The sequence below is a fragment of the Podarcis liolepis genome, assembly GCF_965112155.1.
Source record: "Podarcis liolepis genome assembly, chromosome: 3".
Taxonomy (NCBI): Eukaryota; Metazoa; Chordata; class Lepidosauria; order Squamata; family Lacertidae; genus Podarcis; species Podarcis liolepis.
Genome location: NC_139557.1, coordinates 80,567,361 through 80,587,321, shown reverse-complemented (window position 1 = coordinate 80,587,321; position 19,961 = coordinate 80,567,361). Strand labels below are relative to the sequence as shown.

The window sequence follows — 19,961 nt, the reverse complement described above, 5'->3', positions numbered from 1 at the left end:
GTGGGGTAGATGTACTTGTACCCAATCCTACCTATATAAAAACATTGAATTTTCTCATTGATGTCTGTGGCAGCACTCCCTTCCGTCTCTGCATCAATCTGTAAATGACTTACCTTGATAATGAGAGAGATCAGTCTTCACTCTCTCTTTTTTAAACAAACTTCATTGAAAATTTTAAAAGCAGTTCTAAACTCTTGAAATATAGATGTGTCTTCCCTCCCTCTCTAGCCACTTTCTTCCATTTCCCCTACCAGAACTCATAAGTGTACAAAATAAAGGGGTGCCATAATCTTTTTCTGGTTTGGCTTTGCCTTTTGTAGTCACAACATTGTTAGTCAATTTCTCAAGTAAGGCAGCATTCCAAAATCTTCTCTTGACAGTAAGCATTCTATGACATTGAGTTTGTACAGAGCTATTTTTGGGTTGAAGACAGGAGTGCCTGGCGTGCTCTGGTCCATGGGGTCACGAAGAGTCGGACACGACTAAACAATTAAACAACAACAATTTTTGGGTTTTCTTCCTTGGGTTTTCCCCCTAAAGATTTTTGGAGTTTTGGCAAACCTTGGGACTATCCCAAGTGTACTGATACCTCTCTCGTGTGTGAGTGGTAGCATTTTAATTGTATCCTCAAGAGCATGAGAAGTCTTGAAGCAGAAATCATTACTTGAAATAAATTTTGCCATATGTTGTTAAAACATCCTCTGCTTACTGAAAACCGATGATCAATTTTTTTACAGCCTTGTGAACTTCTTTCATTCATCGCTATAAATTAAAAAAATCTATAAGGAGAAACTGTCTCATGTCTATGCATGCCACCTACACCCACACAACAATAAGAAATTTAAGCTATGATCTAGCTATGATGTTCACACTTAGAGATGGGAAGGCCTGGGGGGGACGACAGAAAAATGGGGGGGCAGGTTTCTTTCAGGTTTTTTCCAAAGCCTTTGAGAAGAAAGGGGGGGGGAGGACTGGTCCCGGTCTCCTCCCCCCAAATTTTCTGGGTTCTTTTCCAGGCCTTCCCATCTCTATTCACAATGCAATAGTGTGGGGGGGAAATGTGTACATTTTTCATGTACCGTATTTATGTACATGTGTTGGGCAGCTGTGATTGATAGCAGCAGACTCCCAATGTGTGATACGTGGAAAAATAGATGGGTGTCCTTCACACATGATGATGTGCATGTTTATTTCCTTGCATCTGTGTATGCAAAGGCAGTTTGTGAAGCTATCCTTATAGCTGATATAAATCTGAAACTCATGTGTTAGTTGTGTTGTCCAGCTTCTCTGTGTTGGAAGATATAGAAATCCTATTAGGAACAAAAACTGAAGATAAAAATAGCTATAAAATATTTCTCTCTTTATCTGTTTCTTATTGCAGGATGACGTAGCCTTGTGAGGATTTATCAGCTAAGCAGAAAATGAGCTTAACATCTTGGTTTTTGGTGAGCAGTGGAGGCACCCGTCATAGGCTGCCACGAGAGATGATTTTTGTGGGAAGAGATGACTGTGAGCTGATGTTGCAGGTAATTGTGTCAGTTCTCCCAACTGTGAAATGCTGGAAGTTGGGATTTTATACCCTTGATACATATTTCTTTTTGAGGATTATATTTTGAAATGTTAAGTGTTTTGCTGTTCCAGTCTTTAACCTCTAATAAATTAATCTTTCTTCCATACTGTGGAGCAGGATTATAGTGATTGCATAGTATTAATTTGCTTTGGTTAGTGAACCTGTGCACACGGCATGAGTCTGACATGTGGCTGAGTTATAAACATATAGACCTATGGACCATTCTGATCATGAAGTGAGAACATAACCTCTCTTTTTGTCTACAGTTGGCCTTCAGACAAGCAGGAAATTGGGTAGCAATATGAGAATATTTGGGTTACATTATAGTTGTGAATTAATTCCTGATTAAAGTTTGAGGCTTATAGAAATGTGAAGGTCTAGAAAAAATCAGGATTAATCCCTTTTCCCATTTTTTTAATTTCCTCAAGTCCTGAAATAGAAAAAATTGAAATCTGAAAACACTTTTAAAAATAATGAAACACTTTGTTCTAAAAAGTAATTTTGTTAACACAGTAGCAAGTTCCAGAACAGTACATATATTAATTTTGTAGCAGTTTGGAGACCAGCAGATATATTGAATCTTAAGCATTTGTCGAACATAACCCTTTTCAAAGCCTTTGAACTAGAGCAGGCATAGACAAACTCGGCCCTCCAGAAGTTTTGGGACTACAACTCCCATCATCCCTGACCACTGGTCCTGTTAGCTAGGGATGATGGGAGTTGTAGTCCCCAAACATCTGGAGGGCCGGGTTTGCCTATGCCTGAACTAGAGACTGTAGGCTACACATCTGTTTGTCTTTAAAATGCAGCAGTGCTCTTTGTTACACAGTGCTACCTCCAGTTACAAACTTAATTTGTTCCAGAGGTCTTAACCTGAAACTGTTCTTAACTAGAGGCATGCTTTCGCTAATGTGGCCTCTTGCTGCCGCTGTGTCACTGGCACACGATTTCCATTCTCATCCTGGGGCAAAGTTCTCAACTCGAGGTAACTCTTCCAGGTTAGTGGAGTTTGTAACCTGAATCGTTTGTAACCTGAGGCATTTGTAACTCGAGGTACCACTGTATATCCAGTACACACTGCTGCAGATCTGTTTGTTCCAAATTTCAAAACAAATTAGTACTGCTATAGTAGTGCTATAATGTTTGATTGGATTATTGGAATAACTTTTCGTCCCGAAGCTTTGCAAGAAGATCTAAGCTCATGGTAGTTCAAAACTGAATCTTTTTACATCTTAGTTCACATGTTTTGTGAAGTAAAGTTGGCTACCACTTAAATGTTTAAAGTAGAACATACTCTGTATTAAAATCACCTCTGTACTAAAAGCATCTTTGTAGCTTTTATAATTATGAATCACCATCTAAGTAAGGCATCAAAAGCAGTGTTCCATAGCAAGCATTTACCTACATCTGAGTGTCTTCAACAAAGAAATATAAATTATTAATATGGATAAATAACTGTAAAAATCTTAAGTGACCAGTCTCTGTTGGAATGTTGAAATTAGGCTAGGCAGCTGTGTAGGCTACTGGGAAGTTTAGTAGTACTGCACTCAGTGAGCACATAAAGCCACCATCAGTGTAGCGCAGTATAGTCTGAGTAACTTGCAGCAATCAATCTGTGTGATCTATAGGTGGCTAGATTTGACTCAAGCAGATTTGTGCTGTTGCCAGTTAAACACATCTTTTCAGGTAGGCACTTACAGTCTTAGAATTGTAAAGTAAGAATCCCGTTTTCTACTTTCTCTAAATTATTGAATGACTGATAGAACTTCATATACACTTCATAGAGGTACACAGCTATATCCCGATCAGAGGGATGGTGCTCTAGTCAGCCACTTAGGTAAAGGTAAAGGGACCCCTGACCATTAGGTCCAGTCGTGACCGACTCTGGGGTTGCGGCGCTCATCTCGCTTTATTGGCCGAGGGAGCCGGTGTACAGCTTCCGGGTCATGTGGCCACCATGACTAAGCCACTTCTGGCGAACCAGAGCAGCGCACGGAAACGCCGTTTACCTTCCTGCTGGAGCGGTACCTATGTATCTACTTGCACTTTGACGTGCTTTCGAACTGCTAGGTTGGCAGGAGCAGGGACTGAGCAACAGGAGCTCACCCCGTTGCGGGGATTCAAACTGCTGACCTTCTGATTGGCAAGTCCTAGGCTCTGTGGTTTAACCCACAGCGCCACCTGCGTCCCTGATAGTCAGCCACTTAGTGCTAAGCAATTTAGTCATGACTGATAGATCTCTGTTGAGGGTATTGAAGATTCAAAGTTTGTTTCTCAGACAGTAGCCGTGTACTACTCTCTGTGTTGGAATCTCAGCCAGGTTCAGACGATCAGTTTAATACACTGAAATATGAACAAGCTTCTTAGCCTTTACTTTTTTGAGCATTACCTGATGTTTTCATACAAGTAATTTGACACAGAACTGGTTCAGATAAGATGAGGTTAATAAACCAAGATATGAACAAACATTTTCCATGTGCACCTTGTTTTTCCCCTTTGTAGCATGAGCAAACAAGGAAGTCTTCACTTTCCGTTTTTCATCCAATTTGGGAAATTGGGAGTATTTAATATCCTGCCTTGGTCTGAAGCTAGTAACCAAAGTTTTACAATTTGATGAGATAAGCTGTAATTAATCATATGCTTCCTGGTTAATCATGGCTCATAAGAGCAGAGAAACAAAGGGGCTGTGCACATGTGATAAAGGCTTGTTCATATCTCAGGTTATGGGACTCTTCAAAATTTGGAGGTTAGACTGCTGTTAAGGATGTTGGACAAGGTCTCCAAATTTGTTCCAATATGGTACTCCAAATTAACACCAGCAGGGAAAAATTCTGGTTTAGTTATTGATTTTTTTAAAAAAATAAAATTTAGTATGTTCAGTTCATCTGCATAGCGGGGAGAGTAGAGGAAGCAAGTTCACATTACCCTTTTCACCACATGCTATACTGATGAGAACACTATTTAGAGAGTATTTTTGATTTTCTGTTAGATAATTTATTGCCCACAAACCTGTTTCCATTACTATTCAAGGTTATTAAACAACAAATATTTCCTATTTTCTACTGAGTTTTCTATTTTAAAAGAACAGCTAGCTATAGAAGTATTCCCTCCAGATCTGACCATTTTCACTGTTTTGCTGAGCTTCCTGATAGTCACACTACCTCTCTGCAGATTATGCAAATGTCAGCCTTTAAAATAAACAGCTTTTCTAGTAATTGTCACTGTCAGCTGTTTTTGAACAATTCCATTGGCTTTTATTTTTAGCCCCTGTATCAGGTTAAATTTCCCTTCTCTAACCTTAAAAGCCCTTCACAACATTAGTCTCATAACTTTTTCCTAGTACCTTCATGGTGTCCTTTGAAACAACTAGGATTTATTAATTCCTTACTTTAATGCATATTTATATTAATACAAATTACAATGTTATATTATCTTCTAAATATTTCAGTCACGTAGCGTGGACAAGCAACATGCTGTAGTCAACTATGATGCCTCTACTGATGAACACTTGGTGAAGGATTTAGGCAGTCTGAATGGGGTAAGATAAACGTGACGGTTCTGTTTTCAGGATGTAGTTCAGCTTTAACAATTTAGAGAGCGCTGAACAAATATTTGTGATTACTTTGTTATGGAGACTTAAGTTGACAGAAATGAAGAATCATTACTTTAAACACTATACCCTTATGGTATATTACAAATTGTGTGTGAAGCACCCTGTAGTTTTAGAAAGGCGGGGCTTAAAGTTTAAGCAGATCTTTGACGTCCACATGGAGGCAGGAATCAGCAAAAAACACACCAAAAAAAAAAAAACAACCCTCACCCACATTCCACTCACAGAAGCATCCAGTCCATGGGGTTCTACCCTAGATCCAAAATCATAAATGTCATGTATCTTTTGAGAAAGGTATCTTGCTATTGTGGGAACAGCTTGTGTTAACACAGCAAGTTTATAGCATATTTCATTAGCAGATTCATTGTAAGTAATTCATGATAGGCCCAGGGCATGTTGGCATTAAATAAAGCCAGTTCTCTATATATTCACATATCCTTTCTGAATTTTTTATTGGGCAAGTAAGGTTGATTCTATAACATTTTCAGCAATTGAATAGTGACATGTGGTACCACAACTTTACAAGAAGAAATAGATTCACATTTAGAAGTTCATTAGTGGTAGAAGGTATAATATGTTAATATGTTTCTTCTTTTTCCACCAGACATTTGTGAATGATGTTCGAATTCCAGAACAGACATACATCACTCTAAAACTTGATGATAAATTGAGATTTGGATATGATATCCTTTTTTAAGATAAGGAGTTTAGTGCTATGTTTGGCTTTAAAAAAAGTTCTTGTTCCTGAATTTATATATTAACAATTCTATTTAATTTGGGGGGTAAGCTGTTCTGGGTACTTGTAAAAGAGTGGGGTGTAAATGTAAATACTGACTAACAATAATAAGAGAGTAGAGGTGCATTTTGGAATTCACAAACCAACTGGCAGAAAGAAATGGATTAAAAATCTTATCTCTGAAATGTTGAGATAACTAAAAATGAATTGTCATGGTTGTTAGTGTAGCAATATGTTAAGGCTTTACTGACAGAAGCCAGGTATACTTGAAGAGTTTTCCACATAGTTGTACAGATTCGCGAGGTTGTAGCCAACACTATGGTTCTGCTCATGCAACAGAACTTCCCCCTCTCCTCTACCTTACAGTTGCTGTACAATAAAGAAGGGACTAAATTTATGAAGCTTCATATTGAGGGGACCAGGGGTGGGGAGCAAACAGGCAACTCTCAACTTTACCTGTTTAATGTTTCAAATCAAGTTAAGGTTTGGTTTGATGTCAAAATTAGGCAAATACAATGGTACTTCAGGTTAAGTACTTAATTCGTTCCGGAGGTCCGTTCTTAACCTGGAACTATTCTTAACCTGAAGCACCACTTTAACTAATGTGGCCTCCTGCTGCCACCGCACTGCCAGAGCACGATTTCTGTTCTTATCCCGAAGCAAAGTTCTTAACCCAAGGTACTATTTCTGGGTTAGTGGAGTCTGTAACCTGAAGTGTCTGTAACCTGAAGCATCTGTAACCCGAGGTACCACTGTACCTAAAATGCTCTTATGTTTTGCTGTTATGGGCATACATATTCATTGGTTGACAGTAACTGGAATTATTTTGCTTATGCTAAACATTCACATTAAATAAATTTGCTAGCATAAATTAATGAAGAACAATATAATAAAATATTTATCATTGCAGTCCCCTTAATTCATAAATAGGAACAATGTCATTCTCAAACTTGGAGGTTGCAAGCAATATTTTGCTCCCCAAAACCTTATACTTATCATAAAATTTGACGTTTCTAATGGACAAATATCACTAAATTTCCTTATCGCATTGTACATACTAATCTTTTTACTGTAGTCAGAGGAGAGATGAGAGTTCCTGAAGAAGCCCTTAAGGTATGCGTTTTCTGTCACTTTTAACTCTTGATAGCTCTCTGTTCATTCTATCTATATGTATGTTTGGTTCTCTGAAGATTTATAGTTGGCATAAATGAAGATACACACAGGAAGGTGGTGGACAGAAGAGAAAAGGACCTCCATGAGAGGCAGACCAGATATGTTTCCTCAGGGTGTGAGGTTGAGGGAAGTGGGGGAAGCTCCCAGGTGAGAGTGGGGAGAGCTCACTCTTCTGTGTGTGGAATAAGAATCAATATATAATTGTGATAGAGGGCTTGGTATTACATGCAGATTTAGTTTTTCTTTCTTCTTCCTTCCTTTATTTTTCTTTTGGTTTATTTCTTACCTCTCTTTTTTTTAGCTTGGTTTTTATTGTATCTTATGTTGAAAACACTCAATAAAAATTAATAAAAATATAAATAATAAATAAGTGCTTAAGGTAAAAATATATAGCCCGTATTTATTGTTTCTCGGGTTAGACTGCTGCACTCCTGAAGCCTGATTCTCACTAAGCAGCAGCCCCCATGCAAGCATTTGGGGAGCTTGTATGACTGCTGTTTGATTGCTGCTGCTATCCTTGCAGTTTGAATGAACTAGTGCCTCCCTGTAGGCGCTTTTTCATGCCCTGAAGGAACTTATCCCTACATCTACTCCACATGAGCAACCAGCACCTCCAGTCCATAGTAGGGAGGCTTTTTACCAAATTGTTCCCTGATCATTTCCTAGCAAGCAAAAATGAGTCATTATCACTTCACCCAACCAGCCCCCAAAGTAACTGCTGTTTTGCCTATTGTGTTAAATAGAGCTGGAAATGTTTGGGGTTACATTGCAGCCAGAAGTAAAAAATTCCCAACAACGTGTGTGTATGTGTGGGGAGACCCTAAAGTGTGAAATAGAATATAGTAGTTTTTTTCGGTTTCCTTTTCAATGTTATTTCCGTTTCCCTGCATAAGTGTAACAACTATGTTAACCTCCTAAGATGAATTGTGTTTTCACCATAAAGTTCTGGATAAATGTCAGTAATTTGGAGGTCCCTTTAAGTGTATTTTTTTTTTTTTTTTTTTTTTTTTGTAAAGCAGTAGCAAAGCTAGGGAAGTTGGTTTGAAAAGAAGGGCTTGTCAGAGAGAAGGTGAGCAGGCAAAGGAGTCTGTTGTCAAGCAGGAAAGGAGGGAATGCTACTTGTAGAAATGCACCAATCACAGTTTCTTAGCCCTGGGAACAATTTCATTTTCTAGCTACCCTTGCCTCATGCCTTCTTTTCTAGTTGCTTGTCAAGCAAGTGGCTGGGGTGTCAACACAAACAAGTATTACGTCAGGATCCTGGATTCTGACTTAACAACAAACCATAGTTAAAGTGAGCTGCAGTTCATAAGTCAACAGCAAACCATGGTATGTTTTCTGTAAATAAACCATGGTTAATTTCCTGGGCCAGGTTCATATATTCAGACAGATCACAGCTGGGAAACACAAACTGTTTCTTAGTATTATCTGCAAATGCAACCAGTTGGTTTAGAATCAATGTATTGGGTGATACCCAACTTAAGTTGATCCAGTACAAACAATGGACTTAGATAACTTAAGTTTGTTGATTTGAGTGGGTCTGCTTTGAATATGGCTTATATTGAATACCTTGATTGATTCATTTTATAGTAGTTTATTAAAACTTAATGTTGAATACTTAATGTTCTGTTGCTTTGCTTGATGGGGAATTATCTAATATATAGCATGAGAAGTTTACAAGTCAACTGCAGCTATCCCAAAAATCCTCGGAGGCAGAAGGATCAAAGCTAACCAGTGCCAAAGCTACACAGCCAAAGGTACAAGACACTATTGCTGAAGTGCACCACAAAGTTATAGACACACTGAAATCTGAAGAGAAAGTGACAGGTGAGAGAAATGAATTTGTACTGTCAGTTCTAGCTATTAAAATATATTAACTTTTGAGAAGCCACTGTAAGATGTAAGATGTTTTGATTTAGGTAAGGTACAGAAGAGTTGGGCCATTAATTGCCTCATATGTCATTGTAAAAATTGCCAGGTTTGTTTCTTACTTAGTTATAGTACCTAATTGTTATAGTTCTGCAAAGAAATTTCCATTCTGTGTAGTGGCCTAATAGGAAAGAACTCCTCATTCTGTATCACTTGCCTCTTAACAGTGTGCTTTTCTGACTGTTACGGTGTAAATAGAAACAAAAAGCTACAATTAACTCTCAGATCCCTTGTATTTCTTAAATCAGCTTGGCTTTGCTGACACATTACATTGTATGTGTTTTCATTTTAAAGTGAATGAAATTTTGTTGCAGCAGCAGCTTTGAAGTCCAGTGATTGATTTATTACTTTTATTAAAACAAGCATTTCTTTGCCAAACTAGCATATTTGGAGACATTAAAAAAAATTAAAAGAAGGAAAGTGGGAAATAATTATTCACTGTGAAGCAAAGGGGCCTTCCTTGTTAGCATCCATCTGTCTGGAGACAAAATGGAGTGTTCATCTAAGGATTAAGTCAAACCACTGCAATAGCAGCACCAAAGTATCCTCCCCAGGTCACAAGCCTAGACAGTATGTATGGAGGTCCTGGGCTGGCCAGACAAGAAGACCTCCCTCTCAGCCTCACTGTTGTGGCCCAAAGGAAAGCAGAGCAATATGTTTGGCACCAATTGGCTGCAGGACTTGTCGGAAACAGGCGTACAAGGCACAATCCAACCGGACTCCACTCCAGATTTGTGTAGGTTTTACTCCCTAAGATAATCCCACAAAATATCCCACAAGGAAGTGGAGGTTTAGGATCAGAATTTTCCTTCTCCTAGAAGGATTCCAGGTTGATGAGCTCCACCTGCCCCTCAAGGAAACGAGCACAGCTCAGTTAAATGTGCGTGAGCAGCTAGGCAAGCAATATGTTAGCACATTTTATCCAGAATGTAGATAGCTTAGGCTCTTTACACACTCCCGTGTACACTGCATCCTGGTTTTGGAAGCAGTGTAAATGCAACAATAGCCACAATCCATATTCTATTCTTTACCATTTTTTCATAGTGTCACTCTTGCTGCTCCAAATGAATAATCTATTTTGTTTGTTTATATAGATCTTTCTGCCATGCCTCGGGGCACACCATTATATGGGCAACCATCATGGTGGGGTGAGGATGAAGCTGAAGAACATAATGGTTACAAACCTGATAGTAAACCTGAAGAGAAAATACAAGAAACTGGAGTTTTAGGTAAGGTTATTTATAAACAGATCCATTTGTAGCTTTTCCTCACCTCCATTTCACATCTGGTAGGCCTGTTATATATTCTAAGTCAGTCCACATGTCTAAGAAAATAATGGTAAAAGAACAATGTCTACAGTAAATTCAAGCATAAAATTCATGTAAACTAACTAAATACTTGCCATTCTGGTGTGGGAGGGAGAAGAAAATATCACTAAACTGTGGGGCCCTGTGTCTGTGTACAAAGTGACATATTTCAGTGGAGGTTGGATCAGTCAGTGGTAATGGCCGGTTGACAGGTTTCGGTCACAATGTGCCAGTCATATCAAGTGTCATAGTTTTGTTTTTTCCCCTCCATAGGAGTTAATGACAGCCATACACTTATCTAGGGGAAATTAACAATGCATGTCAGCTCAGAAGTAAGTCCCACTGACTTACTCCTAGGAAAATGTGTATAAGATTGCAACCTAAAAGTGTATTATTGGGGACTAGGAACTATAAAGCCAGTTTCTCAGTGAAAACAAGTTTTGTCTGTTCCCAAGAGCCTTTCTGATTCAGTGTATTTTTTGTGTTGTACAAAACTTAAAAGATATGAAATGTTTCCTCTAGGAATGATATTGTCATGCACTAATGTGCCAAAGATGGAATTGAGCCACTGGCTTTTGTACCTTTCAGATACTCCAGTGAATTGAGAGAGTGCTCAATTGAATTCTATTTGTATACTTTTGATGTGATCCAAACATTTTTTACAAACCAGTTGATTTTAGAATATTAGCCACTTGGTAGTAGATATTTAAGTAATGAAAATGGATATGGATATAGACTACTAAATCTATGCAATGAAAAGTGTATGTGAATAAAATGTATGCATTGGAAAGACATGTCTCTTGTTACATATTTGGGAAAACAAAGCAGTTTTTCTGAAAATAGTTTTATTTCGGATTTTGGCTGTGCATGGCTTCTGTCTACAGTTTCTATAGCATGTTACTGTAAAAATTTTTTATAATGTTAAGTATTTCAAATACCTGTACTATTAAAAAATAGGTATAGAGTTCTTTTCTGGTGAATTAGGGAGGCTGTAATTGTATAGTCACTTACCTAGAAGTAAGTCCTGTTGAGTAGAAAAATTCAGGATTGTACTGCAAAGCCCTAGCAGTGGGAGCCTATGCCACCCACACTCCCCACACCTCAGTGTTATTGGACTACAGGGCTCATCCTGGACTCTTGGCCATATCAGCTGGGGCAGTTAGAGTTGAGTCCAATTTCATCTGGAGGGCCATGTGTTCCCCATCCCTGACATAGCCCAAGCTTATGGGGATACATGTGGGTGCATGTTTCCACAGTTAACATGTACCATATTAGCATACCCTTGCCCACTGCTCTGTTTCATTGGTTACCCCTTGCAAGTGGGATAGGGAAATAATGATATAATTATGTTTCTACAAGTTATCTGCGAAATGCATATTAGTGGTGCTTATACATCTCTCCAGAGGGACGCGGGTGGCGCTGTGGGTAAAATCTCAGTGCCTAGGACTTGCTGATCGTAAGGTCGGCGGTTCAAATCCCCGTGGCGGGGTGAGCTCCCGTCATTCGGTCCCAGCTCCTGCCCACCTAGCAGTTCAAAAGCACCCCTAAGTGCAAGTAGATAAATAGGTACCGCTTTATAGCGGGAAGGTAAACGGCATTTCCATGTGCGGCACTGGTGCTGGCTCACCAGTTGCAGCTTTGTCACGCTGGCCACGTGACCCGGAGGTGTCTTCGGACGGCGCCAGCTCCCGGCCTCTTGAGTGAGATGAGCGTGCAACCCTAGAGTCGGTCACGACTGGCCCGTACGGGCAGGGGTACCTTTACCTTTACCTTTACACATCTCTCCATAATGTCTAGTTTAGGCTTTAGCAAGGGCTATCTGACAAGCTGTAATTATCTGTTAGTTCAGTAAAAACAAAAGTTAGCAACTCCACTTAAACTCACAGTTTTAGTTGCCACATCTCAAAAATTAAAAAGTGTATCTATCCATCTAAAATATGGTAGAGCTGCAAATGCTGCAAATCAGTGGGCTGGAGCAACTTCCCTACATAGACTACTTAGCTTTTTAGTTTAGAAAAAGGGCAAGTAAGGGGCAACATGATAGAAGTTTACAAGATTACACCTGATGTGAAGAAAGAACATAGAGAAATATAGGTTACTTGCATGCTGTCATTGGGCTGGAGCCCCCATACAATGTTTTCATTACTGGGCTGGACCTAATAAGCCCATTTATCCACTGAAACAGCTCTGCCTGGTGATTTACCAAGAATGCAGTGGTGGCAGAGCAATGCACATTCTCTGCTCCTGCCACTGCCACATGGTAGGTGCAGTTATCACCAATCAGTGTTTGGTTCCATTCACTCTGGGACTTGTGCCACCTGTGCTCCAACCATTGTCCAACCCATTACATGGGATGAAGCTCATCTGAGTACCAAGTTTCTACAGATTGGAGAGGCACTCAGGAGCAATCACATCAGTAGCTTTCCTTTTCATTCCATAACAAGCTTAAGACATCAACACGAGCACTAGCTTTTGTTGACAGTTGAGGCTGTGCATGTCACCCCGGTCAATCAATCATAGTCTTTTTCCTCCATGTAAAAAAATAGTAAGAAAAATTATCTTGCATTTTGGATGAAAGTTCCATGAGCAGGAATGAGCCAAAATCTATATGCAAATATATGTACAGAATCAACTTTCATTTTTATTCCACTGTTATGTTTTTCACATGTAATCGGTCCTTCATTGTCATTTCTTCATGAAACATAAATGTTACATTGGAGTTTGCATGCAGTTTGCTATGTAAATATGATAAAAAAATATATTCTCTTGGGCATAGATTTAATGGCATTCAGTGTGAGATTTTGGTCTACTTCATAGCAGCTAGTTAAGGGCTTGGTTGTTTGTTAATAATTTTTGTAAGTAACTTAAAACAAGCCTGAACTGGCATACTCAATTTACCAAAACTGCTTCACCACTTTGCACTTCTGAAAAATGGTATTATTTTGAAGAGAACGTATATAATATAGCAGATGGGGCATGGTTTAATGAGGAGCTTGATATAGGAGATTAGTTTCTGCTAAGCCAACTAGATACAATTAGCCTTTATAGACTTAAGTTAATAAGATTATTTTGGTATTACTGTTTTTCAGCCTTAGTAGAAACCTGTAATGGAAAATGTTCCAGCAAGCAAACCTCAGTGGGCTCAGATCAGGTGTTATAGACTTTACTTTTGGTATATTTGGTAATGTTGATCTATTTTCTCTACTATGGATCCAGAAAACATGATTTAGGATGGTGCAGATACACATACAATGTACTATTTTAAACTACCTACTACTCTTATTTGTCACGTTACTTTTTATATCTTACTGTAATAAATCCTTACAAAAAATAAATGCCTACCTCAGTGTGCTGAATGTTTCTAGCTTTTTAGTAACATACTTTATTTCAAGGCAATAAGCTTTCAATTATCTTTGACAGTTAAATATAGTACTCTATAAACATCAATATGGTGTGCTCTGATCTGAGCTCCCAAGAGTGCTGAAGTCTATTGTTGATTCCAAAAACTTAAGTTTATAACGGATTATGCTGATTCAAGCCTTCCCTTCTATGAGAAAAGAATATTGATATGATTTATGGTCCTGAATATGAAAGAGGTATATAAGTTATCTGTTGCATTAGTCACTTCTTGGAATGGATTCTCCTTCCAAAGCCTACAGCACATTTTTCAGATTGATATTAGTTTCAGACTGGGATAAATATTGAATAATAGTAACTGGATTTTCTTGCAGGGGAAAAACAGACACTGCATGATAAGCAACACGAGAAAATTCAGTGGGTTGTATCCAATGGTAGCTTTGTCTTAATGAAAAGTGCTTTCATTGGTGCAAGCTGTGGCACCCCATTTATGCTGATCCTACTGCAGTCCTCCATGCTGTCCATGAAATGACCATTGCATGCAATCTAGGGTATTAATTCAAAGGAAAAGTCTTTTCCAGTTCTAAATATGGCTGACTAGACTGTGGTTTTGAAACAAAATCAATCTACTGAGCAATCCATTTTTAATTGTACCTACCTTATTTGGAGAGTTGCATTTGGAGACATATGAATGCTTCAGGTTACAAGCTCCACTAACCTCGAAGTAGCTGCTCCTGGTTGCAAACTTTGCCCCAGGATGCGAACAGAAATCACATGCCAGAGGCATGTGCGCAGCGGGAAACTCCATTAGCAAAAGCGCACCTCAGGATAAGCACGGTTTCAGCTTAAGAACGGACCTCTGGAACGAATTAAGTTCGTAACCAGAGGTACCACTGTACTACCTTATAGATTAATGATGTTTTAACTGAGTAGATTTGCTAGCTTTATATCATCACTTTAAATGTTTGAGGAACAGTGACAACGCACCCCCAGCACACATTTGTAAAATTTCATCATATATAATTGTGCCATTCCTTAGGTAGCCAAAATGGCACCATCAATACACAAAGAAGTGGTATCAGCTCAGTGCAATCCAAGGATCTGCAGATGTATAAAAATGCTCATCTAAAACCACAACGCTGCTTTTGGAGAAAAATTGCATACAGTGGATTGAATATGCTTATTGTGCGTCAAATGCTGACTGATTATCGGGGAAATGAGGAACACATGTAATATCATAGGAGAGAGCATGGCTGGTTGGCAGGAATCCTGAATGAGAGCAGTCTACATAGCAACTTTTTATTGTAGGTTCACTTATGCTATTAACTTTCTATCAAAACACATTTTCTAATTGACTTGGGTATGGGGAGTTGCAAACACACTTTAGGGGTACTTTTGAAGTACTGGTGGTTAATAAAACAAAACAAAACAAAAACCAACAGCAAAACATGTTTAATTAATTATGCTTATATGTCTGTGCCGTTTACTGGTATATATTTCTCGTTTCTCATGGTTATCCAGAGAGCTCTGAAACAAATCTCCATTTATACATTCTGACTAGTTAAAAATCTGTTACAGGGAAGAAATACCCTTGAAACAATTATTGAACTGCTAAGTCATGATGCCTTTATAACCGGCCCCACCCAAAAAGAACGTTACAGATTAGCTTTGTTAGTGAATATTTGCTGGTTGCAAACTTTTTATCATTTATTTCCAGTTAGATCTCTTTGATTTGATTTTCTTGGTTCTTGACTACAGCTTTCTTTGCATCTGTTACTTGCATTCTTAATGATTGTCAGATTCTATGAAACTGTACATGTCGAACAGTAAATTGCACTGTAATTCTTTAAACTTTTAACAGGTTTTAACTATGAACACACCCCAATATTGGGAGCACTGAGCTGCCTGTTTGATAGTGAAGAATTTACAAGAAGATAGCAGAGTTGGAAATAACTTGGCTGCCAAGCAATATATTGTAACAGAGTGTATTTGATAAAGCACAGTGCTAATATTTCAATCTCCCACTGTTGAATTCTTCCTAGAACAGTTGAGATGATAAGTATCATTGCACTTCTGGTCTATTAGCTCCCACTCCTACAGAATCCGTCTCCTCCATATAAACAAGCACTTTTACTTTTTTCAATCCAGAATCCATCCTAACTGCTTCTCCGAAAGCATCACATATCAAAACAGACTTGTTCTGTCTTTGTTCTTCCTTCCATGGACTTCCCTGCAGGCCACCCCTTACTACTTTACCCAGCTTCGCTCTTAGCTCCTGGCTTTGCTGTTAACACCTGCTCTTATTATCCTCCTGTTCCCTACCAGCTTTCTGCCCTGAGCATTTCTTGCTTCCTTCACTGTGCTGTTTTCCGTTGAAAGCAAAACCTTGCTGTTTTTCATCTCCAGAAGCCTCGGCTACTTTCCTGATTTCGAATTCGTAGATGCTCACATTTTGTCATTCTTGTATAGATACCATTCATTTCATGTACATCCAGTTCTGCATTGCATGGTAGTTAAGCAACTTGCCTGTCTTGTTTCCCATCACTATTGTAGTACACAGTATCCTGGCAGAGAACTCATTTTTGAACTGTTAACTCTTTGCATACTACAGTGCCTACTAGAAAAGGTAAGGCTATTTAAAATCTATTAACAACTTCCCTCTTAAGAAGTGATTTAGCACAGTTCCCCAAAGCAACAGCAACATCAATTCAGGGGCCAAAAACCTAATTGGAGGAAGTTGACTTTTTAACCCACTGGTTAGTATACTGGTAGCTTTTGTCTCTTGTGCTATAACTAAAAAAATCTAAATAAAAAAATTCCTTCCAGTAGCACCTTAAAGACCAACTAAGTTAGTTCTTGGTATGAGCTTTCATGTGCATGCACATTTCTTCAGATTCTTCAGATTCTTCAGATACAGGTGTATCTGAAGAAGTGTGCATGCACACGAAAGCTCATACCAAGAACTAACTTAGTTGGTCTTTAAGGTGCTACTGGAAGGAATTTTTTTTATTTTGACTATGGCAGACCAACACGGCTACCTATCTGTAAAAAAATCTAAGACATTTTATAGAGTGGCCTCACGCCAAAGATACAAAAGCAGAATGTCACTTGTTCAACAGGGGATTCCAACCCCATTCTCCACCTGAGTCCCCTGTAAAGCTGCTCCTGAAGGTTATAGTACCCTCCAGAATAATATGGGATATGGAAATGTGGGCTGAAGCAGGAGGGAAGCACCTAGCAGCATGAGAAGTTGCACATGAGCACTTTTTGATCTGGGCCAATGTATGCGTTCTTGTGTGAGCAATTTTTGTTGCTTAATTAAGTGGACGTATTATAGATTTTAATTGCAAGGGAGGTGGAGGAAATCTCTTTACCAGTTTCTACCAAGGTAATTACCGTAGAAAAGATAGACAGTTTAAAAGTAATTTAAAAACCTATCTTTTCGCACAGAAAGTGGAGCAAAAATGTGCATTCCGGAGCAATTTTCCTAGTTCTTATTTAGTCTTGACGGGAGATACTGCATAAAACTGCGAATCTTAATTGGAATAATCTTTTAAATTTGGACAGGCATTTTATATTTTAACACTGTGGTAAAACAAAGTGAACCTCATCGGCTGCTTTTCTGTTGAGGCTGAAGATCACAGGATACTGTGTACCAGTTCTCTGATGCCTTGCCAATGACATTCATTCCCCAATGTCTTCAGCTGTATGTTGCGCTGGAATTCATTAACACTTTAACATGAAACACAGCCCCAGCTTTTTAGCTTCTTCTTTCTAAAGAAACAATAGTAAAATTAAATGACATGACTCCTGAAAATCATTGTGAATATTCTGTTTGCTGTGCTGCCCATTTTAAAATGCATTTTGCATGACATTGTACCATTTTCATCCACAGAGTAAATATGTTAGTAGATTTCTTTAAAATGTGTTAGTGTTTTAAAGTTATCTGTTTTGTTACTTTATGTGCATCTTGAAAAATAAATGATATTGCTCCATTCAGCCATTGGAATCGACTTACCAGTATTCACTTCAGCAGCAGTTGCTTGTGGTGCATTCAAATCTCTAATACTTGGCAAGCAAGCTTATTGTGCTGAATGCATAATGTTTTACTAGCAGCTCCACAAAAGCTTGGATTTAGCATTTATTCAGAATGTACATTGTTCCTCTCTTCTCCTGCTTCTTTATCCATCAAAAAGCAAGATATTTACAAACTTCTGCATGTTTCTTACTGCTTATAGACGTTACATTCTATTTTAATTTTATCTTCCTTTCCTGCACTGTACTTTTCGGCATTGGATTTTCAGAAGTGTCTTGAGTCGCTGCAATCTAGCTTATTTGCTTCCATTGGCAGGGATATATTCAAATCTGAATTAAAGCCAAGTTCATATTTACTCTTCAGGACTTCATGCAGATGAAGAAGACAAAGATACCCCTCCCATGGCTCTATTCAATTGTGTAATCTTTTGATACCCATGAACTTGTTTCTTTGGCATTCTTAGTGAGCTTTCTTTCGGTTAGATGTGCGTACTTTCATGCCTGTCTTCAATATGGAACTATCAACAGAGAAGACTTGCAATTCTGGAGCGATATTTTTCAGTCTTTCTGCATTGCTCGTGGGCTTCCCACAGGCAACTGGGAGACAGGATGATGGACTAAATAGTCCTTTGATCAGATCTGGCAGGGCTCTTCTTATGTCCTTCCCAAGAATTGTCTCCTGGCTTTTATGTGAACTCTGAAATTCCTTGAAGCCTCGGCTTTTGCAATATTGGAGAATTTCAATTTCTTTGTTTTTCTTAATAGGATGCAGCACAGATGGCAAGCAAGCTGAGGAGCAATCTGCAGCTGCAAGCGAAGAAGAAAATTATCCTTTCTGTAGGGAGCCAAGTTATTTTGAAATCCCTACAAAGGAATTCCATCAACATTCCCAAATACCTGAGGGTACTATTCATGAGATCCCAACAAAAGACACACACATAGCAGGGGCAGGGCATGCTTCATTTACTATTGAATTTGATGACAGCACCCCAGGAAAAGTAACCATCAAAGATCATGTTACAAAATTCACTCCAGATCAGCGCCACAAATCTAAGAAGCCTTCTCCTTCTGGTGCCCAGGATCTTCCTGGGCTTCAAACTGTGATGATGGCACCGGAGAGCAAAGTGGCGAACTGGTTAGCACAAAACAATCCCCCAACAATGATCTGGGAATCAACAGAGGAAGATTCAAAAAGTATTAAGAGTGATGTTCCAGTCTACTTGAAGAGACTGAAAGGTAAAACAAATAATTTCAGCTGTATTTATTTCCTTTGTCTTGAATATTCAGCCGTAAGTATGCTAACTGGAACTGTACACATTTACTACACTCTGTTAGAATTCTTACAGACCAGAATGTTTTAGACAAAGCATCAAGTGACAACCAATTCTGCCAGGACATCCCCCCCACAAATTGTACCTTTTTATTCAGAGCTTGTGATGTTATAGCATTGGTACATTTACGAAACACAAATACCAAAGCAAACTTGCTAATATTGTATTCAAAAAAGATTAAAATTGCATCCATGTTCAAGCATCACTTTTCAATAAAGTTTAATGTTCAATAAGTGGTGAATGGTTGAAGGGGGGGAATCAAGCTGCTTAAAATGGGTTTGGGGTAGACATAAGAAAAATGGAGATGAACATTTCATCAAGCTTTATAAAGTTGGTGAATATAGGTCATAGACTTCAACTTAATAATTTTAACAGGTTTAAATTGTTTTCTAATTTTCTGATTCCTTTTTATCAGCTCAGTGATTTAAGTTTGACTGAAAAACTTTCCTTTGGTTTGCCTTTCAGATTACCCTTACTAAAGCAAAGTCCTTTACAACTCATATTTTTAAAACATTATTTCACTTTATTGCTCACCCACATCTTCCTGCTGACTGGCAGTTATATTATTATACTTCATACAAATCTCTCAGGATGGTTTGTCTGATCTTATGATCAGGCAATGGTAATGGTAATACATAGTATACTCACTCAAAAATAAGTATTTTAACTTATTTCAGCTGAAACATGTTTTTATTCTGTTAAGGAACTTACTCTGGCACACTCAGTGTAAAATAGAATGCTGTAACTAATTCATATAAGGTAGAACTCTTATTTGAAAATTCTTCCAGAACTGTAACTAATTAACTCAAAACTTTAAATGGTATCCTGTAAGTAATTCTGCATATTATGCATTAAAAGGTTGCTCTTTAGGAGCAAAATTTGCATAAGATACCATTAGCATGTTTTAATGAAT

General features: G+C 38.4%; 1 protein-coding gene and 1 long non-coding RNA gene across 41 annotated transcripts in view; one reads left to right on the top strand and one right to left on the bottom strand.

Annotated features, from left to right (window-relative positions):
* CEP170 (centrosomal protein 170) overlaps window positions 1–19,961 on the top strand; it is a 73,918-nt gene that overhangs the window by 13,207 nt on the left and 40,750 nt on the right. For 20 of the 40 annotated variants that reach the window (XM_083496760.1, XM_083496751.1, XM_083496739.1 and 17 more), the window contains exons 2-8: window positions 1,382–1,526; window positions 5,019–5,108; window positions 5,785–5,866; window positions 6,974–7,029; window positions 8,754–8,916; window positions 10,113–10,247; window positions 18,483–18,953. In XM_083496760.1, the coding sequence (XP_083352886.1) occupies window positions 1,422–1,526; window positions 5,019–5,108; window positions 5,785–5,866; window positions 6,974–7,029; window positions 8,754–8,916; window positions 10,113–10,247; window positions 18,483–18,953 (1,102 nt within the window). In that variant the 5' untranslated portion in view covers window positions 1,382–1,421. Of the gene's footprint in view, window positions 1–1,381; window positions 1,527–5,018; window positions 5,109–5,784; window positions 5,867–6,970; window positions 7,030–8,753; window positions 8,917–10,112; window positions 10,248–18,482; window positions 18,954–19,961 lie in introns of all 40 variants that reach the window. The other 20 variants (XM_083496747.1, XM_083496764.1, XM_083496762.1 and 17 more) reach the window with 3 other exon arrangements.
* On the bottom strand, window positions 10,256–12,203 carry LOC310704061. Its single transcript, XR_014524541.1, has 3 exons — window positions 12,102–12,203; window positions 11,337–11,722; window positions 10,256–10,342 (listed from the first exon to the last, which is right to left on the bottom strand). It is a non-coding gene; the product is annotated as an uncharacterized lncRNA (long non-coding RNA).